This window comes from Arachis ipaensis, chromosome B10, assembly GCF_000816755.2.
Source record: "Arachis ipaensis cultivar K30076 chromosome B10, Araip1.1, whole genome shotgun sequence".
NCBI lineage: Eukaryota > Viridiplantae > Streptophyta > Magnoliopsida > Fabales > Fabaceae > Arachis > Arachis ipaensis.
The window spans coordinates 104,980,535-104,989,545 of record NC_029794.2 but is presented as its reverse complement, the minus strand read 5'-3'; the positions used below and the strand labels follow the sequence as shown (position 1 = coordinate 104,989,545).

General features: G+C 37.3%; 1 protein-coding gene across 1 annotated transcript in view; it reads left to right on the top strand.

Moving 5' to 3' along the window:
- Nucleotides 1-7,532, top strand: part of LOC110268452 — an 18,707-nt gene extending 11,175 nt beyond the window's left edge. The window contains exons 5-7 of the mRNA XM_021114618.1: nucleotides 6,947-6,994; nucleotides 7,107-7,154; nucleotides 7,232-7,532. Of these exons, the coding sequence (XP_020970277.1) occupies nucleotides 6,947-6,994; nucleotides 7,107-7,154; nucleotides 7,232-7,369 (234 nt within the window). The 3' untranslated portion in view covers nucleotides 7,370-7,532. The remainder of the gene's footprint in view (nucleotides 1-6,946; nucleotides 6,995-7,106; nucleotides 7,155-7,231) is intronic.

Sequence of the window (9,011 nt, the reverse complement as noted above, 5' to 3'; positions counted from 1 at the left end):
CCCAAAAGTTTGTGCAAAAGTTTGAGGCTAACTTTAGGTCCAGCTTTTTGCTTCCTTGTTCAATTTCACTTATTCCATTGTCTTCTCTTTACTCCTAGCTATTCCTTCTTGCTTCAACCTTTCTCCAAGCTTTCTTCACATATCATTAATAAACCAAACATATCAAAGCTATGCTCAAAATCATGAGATATTCATTCTTTCATAATATGTGACAATTATAGCATAAGACCTCATGAAATTGCATTAATTCATCTATGGTTGATTAAATCAAAGGAAGCATGAAAATCTACCCAATTGGCTTGCTTATGGCTCAAGAAAGTGGATAATTCATTTGAAAACAAAAGAAAAAGACTAGTGAAACTAGGCTAAGATGACTTGTCATCACAACACCAAACTTAAAGCTTGCTTGTCCCCAAGCAAGAAAAGATTTATTGAGAAGAAAGAATGAAATGGAAGAGGATGTTCATGCTAGTAGAGTGTTATTGGAAGTTCATGGGGTCTTATGTGGATATGTAAACACTCACTTCTTATTGACTCTTAAGCCTAGAAAGTCTCCTTCAAGCTTCAAGTAACATACTGCTATGACCTCTCATTATTCCTTTATCCTTGGCTATTATTTTGTTCATAAGCTTTATTTGAGTGTCATGTCTAACAAGTTCATTGATTTCTTTATACTTGACACATTATTCACTATAGACACTTGGCTCACATTCCTTCTTAAAACATTGATGCCCAGTACCTCTTTGGGTTACTAAATGCCTTGTAGTTAGGTTGCTCTTGATAGTGGATTTTCAGCTGATGATCCCGGGTTAGTTAACCCAAGTCACCAAGTGTTGATGCACTCCAAAGAGCTTAATAATCCAAGCAGATCCTAGTACAAAGACACCACATGCATATATTCTAAGGTTCAAGCTATTGGTGTCCAGCTTTGTTTCTTTTTGTTTTCTTTTGTTCTGCCACTCTTTGGCTATTTCTTTTTCTCCCCTTTTTTCTTTTTTTTTTTATTTTTCTTTCTAACCAAGGATTTTTATTTGATTGAGATTCATAGACAGTAGGCCACTTTATACTTAGAAGGAAACATCCTAGTTCTTTTATTTACTAAGAGTGAGCTATTATACAATCACACACACATACCACCACTTACTTTTATTATACTTCTATCTAACAGAGAACTATCTCACTTCACATTCAAATATTTCTTTTATTGAATTGAAAATGCAGGGGACAAAGCATGCTTTTTGTTAAGTGAAAGTAAACACACAAGCACACATTTAGACTAGCTTACTTATTTTAAAAAAATTGATTCTACTTGTACTAGATGAACACTTTAGCAAGACATAAATCAAAGCATTTCTCAACAGCAGAAGTTAAGTATAGATACAACCTATTGGTTTACAGTTCTTTTGTTCTTCCTTCTGTTGTGCCCCTTTTGAGTTGTGGTGCATAATGTCTTCAAATGGTGGTTAGTTCCCTGCACAATTCTCAAAAGTTGCTTGCTTCTCAAGCCCTTAGTTGACTAGTTAGTATGCATGAATTGAGTGTGGCTTTTGGATTTAATTTGGTGTGGGAACACCAAACTTAATTCCTTGCCACTGTCTCTAATGCAACAGGTTGTACATTTATGAATTCTTTTGGCCTTGCTAAAGGTTATGGAACCAAAACAAAAAAAACAATTAACTGGTTGAATAATTTGTCTGATTGCTTGGATCTAGCATTATGCAGGAGGTAAGAGTATGCTTTTAAATGAGATTTTGGTGGAACACCAAACTTAGAATCCTTCATTCTCCCTTAAATTTTTGCATTCTTGGTCTTTCTCTCCTCTTCACTTTTCTCTTCTGTCTCTTCTTGTGGAACTTCTCTGTTGTGTTCTTCTTGATTGATGGCTTCCTTCTCCCTAGTCTTTTCACTTCCCACTATGATTGCTTTGCACTCCTCCCACTTTGTAGCTTTTCCTTTGTCCTTTGGATTGGAGATTGTATCACTTGGGAGAACATTGGTTGGCCGTTCAGCTTGTTTGGCCAATTGTCCCACTTGTCGTTCAAGGCTCTTCATGGTAGCTTCATTTCTCTCTTGCATTTTGACCAAGCTTTGAGTGGACTGAGCAATTGCTTGTATGGCTGCCTCAAGACTTGAAATTCTACTTTCATGATGGTCTATTGGTGGTATGATGGGGGTGGAATGTGGTTGCTGGAAGTTATTTGTAGGGGTAGTGTGGTAGTTTTGGGGGTTAGATGTTGGTGCGGACATGCTATTTTGATGAGTTTGTGGATTGTGGTGGGGTGGTTGATATGTATTTTGTGGTTTCTTGTATTGATTATTATTAGCATTTTGTTGGTCGTGGTTTGAGTAAGTTGTGTTTCTTGAGTTGTTTTGGTTTGAGTTTTTCTGCCACGGTTGCTGGCTGTGGGTGTGGTTATCTTCCCATCTGAGATTTGGATGGTTCTTCCAGGATGGATTGTAGGTATCACCATAAACCTCATTTTGGCCTGAGCCTTGGTTGTGCACATATTGAGGTTGTTCCTGCTGCTGATTTTCTTGGTTTTCTTCATTTTGTCCCCATGTGGTTGATGGTTGGCTTGTATTTACTGCTGCAACTTGTAAACTATCAATCTTTTTAGCCATCTGCTCGAATTGTTCTTGAATCTGCTGCTGCATTATCTTGTTTTGAGCTAGGATGGTGTCCACCCCTTCCATTTCTAACACTCCTTTCCTTAGTGATGGTTGGCATTGTCTCTGATGAGCAAAGAAGTATTGATTATTTGCCACCATATCAATGAGGTTCTGAGCTTCTTCAGCTGTCTTCATAAGTTGCATCGAGCCTCCTGCGGAATAGTCAAGTGCCTCTTGAGCTTTCATTGTCAGTCCTTCATAGAAATTTTGGAGTTTATCCCATTCATTAAACATCTCAGGAGGGCACTTTCTGATTAGAGCCTTGTATCTCTCCCATGCCTCATAGAGAGGTTCAGCATCCATCTGTGTGAATGTTTGTACTTCGGTCTTCAATCTAATAATCCTCTGAGGCGGGTAAAATTTAGCAAGGAATTTGCTCACTAGATCTTTCCAATTGTTGATGCTATCTCTTGGAAATGACTCCAACCATTGAGTGGCTTTGTCTTTGAGGGAAAATGGAAATAGCAGCAATTTGTAACTGTCAGGATGCACACCATTGGTCTTCACTGTGTTACATATCCTCAGGAAGGTGGATAGGTGCTGGTTTGGATCTTCCAAGGGGCCTCCTCCATAGGAACAGTTATTCTGCACCAAGGTGATGAGTTGTGGCTTCAATTCAAAGTTATTTGCATCGACATTTGGGGTAAGGATGCTACTCCCACAATGCCTTGGATTAGCAAGTGTATATGAAGCCAAGACTCTCCTCTGGGGTTGACCATTGTTGTTGGCCATTCTCACTGGTAGATTTGTTGGATTTGTTGAGTGTTCCTCCAATTCATGATATTCTTCATCTGATTCTTCCTCTCCAGCAACATTTTTTTCTCTTGCTTCTCTTCTTAGCCTTCGGAGGATTCTTTCGTCAGTTTCATGAAAGGTAGGGATCTCTCTTCTTGTATCTGACATACAAGCAAAACACAAGAATCACACAATACCAGAAAAGCAATAACACTTCAATCCATGGCTGAAGTGAAATATTAGTTAGCTTAGGCAAAAATTCAAACAGTTAGCGTGTTAGTCAAAAGTTAAAGAAACAGAAAAGAAAAAGTGCTTGATCTAGATCTCCACTTCACTTAATCATTGTCAATCTAATCAATCCCTGGTAACGGCGCCAAAAACTTGATGTGCGGAAAACGATCCGACACAAAACTCACCGGCAAGTGCACCGGGTCGCATTAAGTAATAATAACTCACGGGAGTGAGGTCGATCCCACAGGGATTGAAGGATTGGGAAATTTTAGTTTAGTGGTTGATTTAGTCAAGCGAATCAAGATTTGGTTGAGTGATTTGTGATTTGTAGAATTTAGATTGCATGGAAAGTAAAGTGAATGGGTAAATTGCATTGAATTTAAAGAGAACTAAAATTTAAAGTGCTGAATCTTAAAGAACAAGAAATTAAATGGCAGAAACTTAGAATGCAAGAAATGTAAATTGCAGAATCTTAAAGTGCAAGAAGTATAAATGGCTTGAATTGTAAAGGGAATTGGGAATTGGATTTGCAGAAATTAAACAAGGAAAAGTAAGATTGCAACAAGCATAAGAGTGGAAGATGAATTGGATTGAATCGGATCTTGAAACAGAAATGTAAATGAGCTTGAAAGCAGTAAACAGAGAATGTAAAATGATAATTCAGATCTCAGGACCCAAGAGACTAGATAACCAAGTCTAGATCTCAATGCCTTCCTAGATCCAACAAGAACAATTGCAAAGAAAACGAAGAATTGTAAATGTAGTGTGGTAGTTTTGGGGGTTAGATGTTGGTGCGGACATGCTATTTTGATGAGTTTGTGGATTGTGGTGGGGTGGTTGATATGTATTTTGTGGTTTCTTGTATTGATTATTATTAGCATTTTGCTGGTCGTGGTTTGAGTAAGTTGTGTTTCTTTAGTTGTTTTGGTTTGAGTTTTTCTGCCACGGTTGCTGGCTGTGGGTGTGGTTATCTTCCCATCTGAGATTTGGATGGTTCTTCCAGGATGGATTGTAGGTGTCACCATAAACCTCATTTTGGCCTGAGCCTTGGTTGTGCACATATTGAGGTTGTTCCTGCTGCTGATTTTCTTGGTTTTCTTCATTTTGTCCCCATGTGGTTGATGGTTGGCTTGTATTCACTGCTGCAACTTGTAAACTATCAATCTTTTTAGCCATCTGCTCAAATTGTTCTTGAATCTACTGCTGTATTATCTTGTTTTAAGCTAGGATGGTGTCCACCCCTTCCATTTCTAACACTCCTTTCCTTAGTGATGGTTGGCGTTGTCTCTGATGAGCAAAGAAGTATTGATTGTTTGCCACCATATTAATGAGGTTCTGAGCTTCTTCAGTTGTCTTCATAAGTTGCATCGAGCCTCCTGCGGAATAGTCAAGTGCCTCTTGAGCTTTCATTGTCAGTCCTTCAGAGAAATTTTGGAGTTTATCCCATTCATTAAACATCTCAGGAGGGCATTTTCTGATTAGAGCCTTGTATCTCTCCCATGCCTCATAGAGAGGTTCAGCATCCATCTGTGTGAATGTTTGTACTTCGGTCTTCAATCTAATAATCCTCTGAGGCGGGTAAAATTTAGCAAGGAATTTGCTCACTAGATCTTCCCAATTGTTGATGCTATCTCTTGGAAATGACTCCAACCATTGAGTGGCTTTGTCTTTGAGGGAAAATGGAAATAGCAGCAATTTGTAACTGTCAGGATGCACACCATTGGTCTTCACTGTGTAAATGTAAATGAGCTTGAAAGCAGTAAACAGAGAATGTAAAATGATAATTCAGATATCAGGACCCAAGAGACTAGATAACCAAGTCTAGATCTCAATGCCTTCCTAGATCCAACAAGAACAATTGCAAAGGAAATGTAAATTGCAGAGAAAGTAGATGAAGAAGCAATTATCAGAAATGGAAATTCAATTATGCAGTAAAATTAAACAGAGAGATCTCAGGATGAGATTGAAATAGAATTCCTTCAATTCTCCAACCCAAGAACCAAGACAAGAAAAGTAAAGAGTGCTGGGCAAGAACAAGGAAGAAGAGAGATCAATTCTCCTCCCAAATTCTCTTGAATTAAAACAACAATGCTAAATGTAAAGTTGAGCTCTCTACTAAGTGCACTCAATCTAAACCGAAAAGAAAGCTCTCGAAAAACTTAAATCCTATGCTATTTATACACTTTCTTCAAATAGTCTTCAAGCCTTCAATTGGGCCTTTGCTCTTGATGGAATTGGGTTGATAGAGGCCTTGGTTGATTGCTCTTGGAATTTGGAGAAGAACCGAAATGAACCGGGTTTGGAATCATGAAAGCTTGAGTAAAAGTTTGAGGCAAACTTTTACTCAAACTTTTCATATCAGCCACCCCATCCTTGCTGCTACCAACGTTTGAGCCAAAGTTTGGGGTCAAACTTTTGCTCAAACATTGGCTCCCCCTTGCACACTCATGGCGCCAACGTTTGCCAAAAAGTTTGAGGCAAACGTTGGCGCAAACTTTTGCTCTCCAGGGTGTGTTGTTCATGGCGCCAATGTTTGCCAAAAAGTTTGAGGCAAACGTTGGCGCAAACTTTTTCTCTCCAGGGTGTTGATTTGTGATGCCAACGTTTGCCAAAAAGTTTGAGGCAAACGTTGGCTCAAGCTTTTCTCCCAAAAGTTTGCCAAAAAGTTTGAGGCAAACTTTTGCTCAAGCTTTTTGCCCAAAAGTTTGCACAAAAGTTTGAGGTAAACTTTTGGTCAAGCTTTTTGCTCTCTGGTTCGTTTTCACTTATTCCAAAAGTTTGAGCTAAAGTTTGAGGCAAACTTTTGCTCAAACTTTTTGTCCTCTCTTCCTCCTAGCCATTCCTTCTTGCTTCAACCTTTCTCCAAGCTTTCTTCACCTATCATTAATCAACCAAACACATCAAAGCTATGCTCAAAATCATGAGATATTCATTCTTTCATAATATGTGACAATTATAGCATAAAATCTCATGAAATTGCATTAATTCATCTATGGTTGATTAAATCAAAGGAAGCATGAAAATCTACCCAATTGGCTTGCTTATGGCTCAAGAAAGTGCATAATTCATTTGCAAACAAAAGAAAAAGACTAGTGAAACTAGGCTAAGATGACTTGTCATCAATAACTATATACTTATTAATGCTTATTATGCTATACTAATTAGTTTAGTGAGATTGTATTATTATTAGTTATTATTGATGGATCACGTGAATTAACCTCAATTTCTTTTGGGTTATTAACTCACCTGGTGTGGAACTTCTTAGTTTATGCATTTTTATTTTAACCAAGAGATTTATTCTTTCATGTAGGTAGGTTCTTTCAACCAAAGCACTCTAGCTTCTCAAGCAAAGAACATGGTCTCTGCTCCCATCCTTTTCATTCTTTTTTTTTCTTAATTCATAATTAAGGAAGATACTAATATACTTGAGTTTTTTCTAACTTAGCCTTTGCTCATTGGGTTCAAGTCAGAACTTTTATAGCATGAAGTATATATTGTCTTTAAATTCGCCAGACAAGGTTGGTACATAACTTTGTGTTTGTCTTTTTAATGCTTATTATTCAGGTATTCTAATTTGCCAAAAATGTTTATACAGATAAAGATCAGATTTAAGATTCTTTCTAATTCTTTATGTGGAGCAGTTACCATTAAAGCCAAGAGAGTCCACTCGAGCTGGGTTACCACACCAACTTTGTTGAAGAAAAATGAAGAAATTGTCACCCTTAGGCTATAGTATTTTTGTATTTTGAAAAATGATGATGATATAAGTAAAAGTAGTTATGACCTAGACTAGTATTATGTTATTTTGCAATGATGATATATTGTGATTGTGGATCTTATAACAATTTTTATAAGTCAAATTTGTTGGTAAATGTTCAATTAGTTTTCTTTAGTAATTTGATTTAAATAGTTTAGATTATTTATTGACACTAAATTAAAAAAAAAGTTAGAACTATTTTTATTCATGAGAAAACTATTGTAAATAAAGAATTATATATTACAAAAAACCGTTGTCAAAAGTTACAAAAGGCAATGGTGTTAAAACCGTTGTCAAAGACAACTAAAAAATGAGAATAGTATTAAAACCGTTGCCAAAAATGATACTATTGGCAATGCTTTAAAACCGTTGGCTTTGTGAATAATAAAACTACAACAGTTTAAAACCGTTGCCTATCCAGTTATGGATTTAACCCGTTATGTCATGAAAGAGAACGGTTTAAAACCGTTGCTTATTGAGTAACGGTTCGTTGTATAAAATTTTCTTTCAAAACCGTTGTCTATGCTAGTAACTTTGGCAACGGTTATTTTGTTACCGTTGCCTTAGGTAAAAAACCGTTGCCTTTGAGCATTGGCAACGGCCGCATATACCACAGGTCAAAAACCGTTGCCAAAGCGTTGCCTAAAGTTTTAGGAACGGTTTTTCAATCTACGGCAACGGTTTTTGACCGTTGCGAAAACCCTTATTTGTTGTAGTGAGAGTTGAAATTCTAAATCCTTAAGAGGAATCTTAATCCTAAAACCTAAGAGAGAGGAGAGAACCTCTCTCTCTAAAAACTACATCTAAACTATGAAAAGTAAATAATTGAAGGCCTCCTCATAAATGGATGCATTCCCCACTTTATAACCTCTAATCTGTGCTTTTTGGACTTGGATCTGGGCCAAAAAGGGTTTCAGAAATCGCTGGCAGCGTTTTCTGCAGTTTCTGGTACGTGGCATCTGTCACGCGTCCGTGTGGGTCACGCGGTCGCGTCATCTGGAGTTTTTCTTATCACGCGTTCGCTTCGGTCATGTGTCCGCGTCATCTGTGTTCTGCTTAAGGCGTGCGTCCGCATCAGTCACGCGTTCGTGTCGCTTCTTTTTCGCGCTAGGCATGCGGCCGCGTCGTCCATGCGTTCGCGTCACTGCCAGTTTCTTCAAAAAATCCATTTTGTGCTTTCCTTACATTTTTGTATGTTTCCTTTCCATCCTTTAAGTCATTCCTGCCTTAGAAGATCTGAAACTATTCAACACACAAATCACGGCATCGAATGGTAATAAAGGGTAATTAAAATAATTATTTTTAAAGCATAGGAAACATGTTTTTCACATAATAAGGAAGGAAAAGTAAAACCATGCAATTTACATGAATAAGTGGGTGAAGGGTTGAATAAATCACTTAAATTGAGCACAATATATATCATAAAATATGGGTTTATCAGCAACCCAATGTTATTTAATTATATCTATTTATTTTTCATTGTCATTTTATGTTTTCTGTAGGTTGATGATCATGTGAAGCCACAAAAACAACTGAAAAATCAAAAACAGAATGAAAAATAGCATTAAAAATAGCACACCCTGGAGGATAAGCTTATTGCCGTTTAAACGCCAGTAAG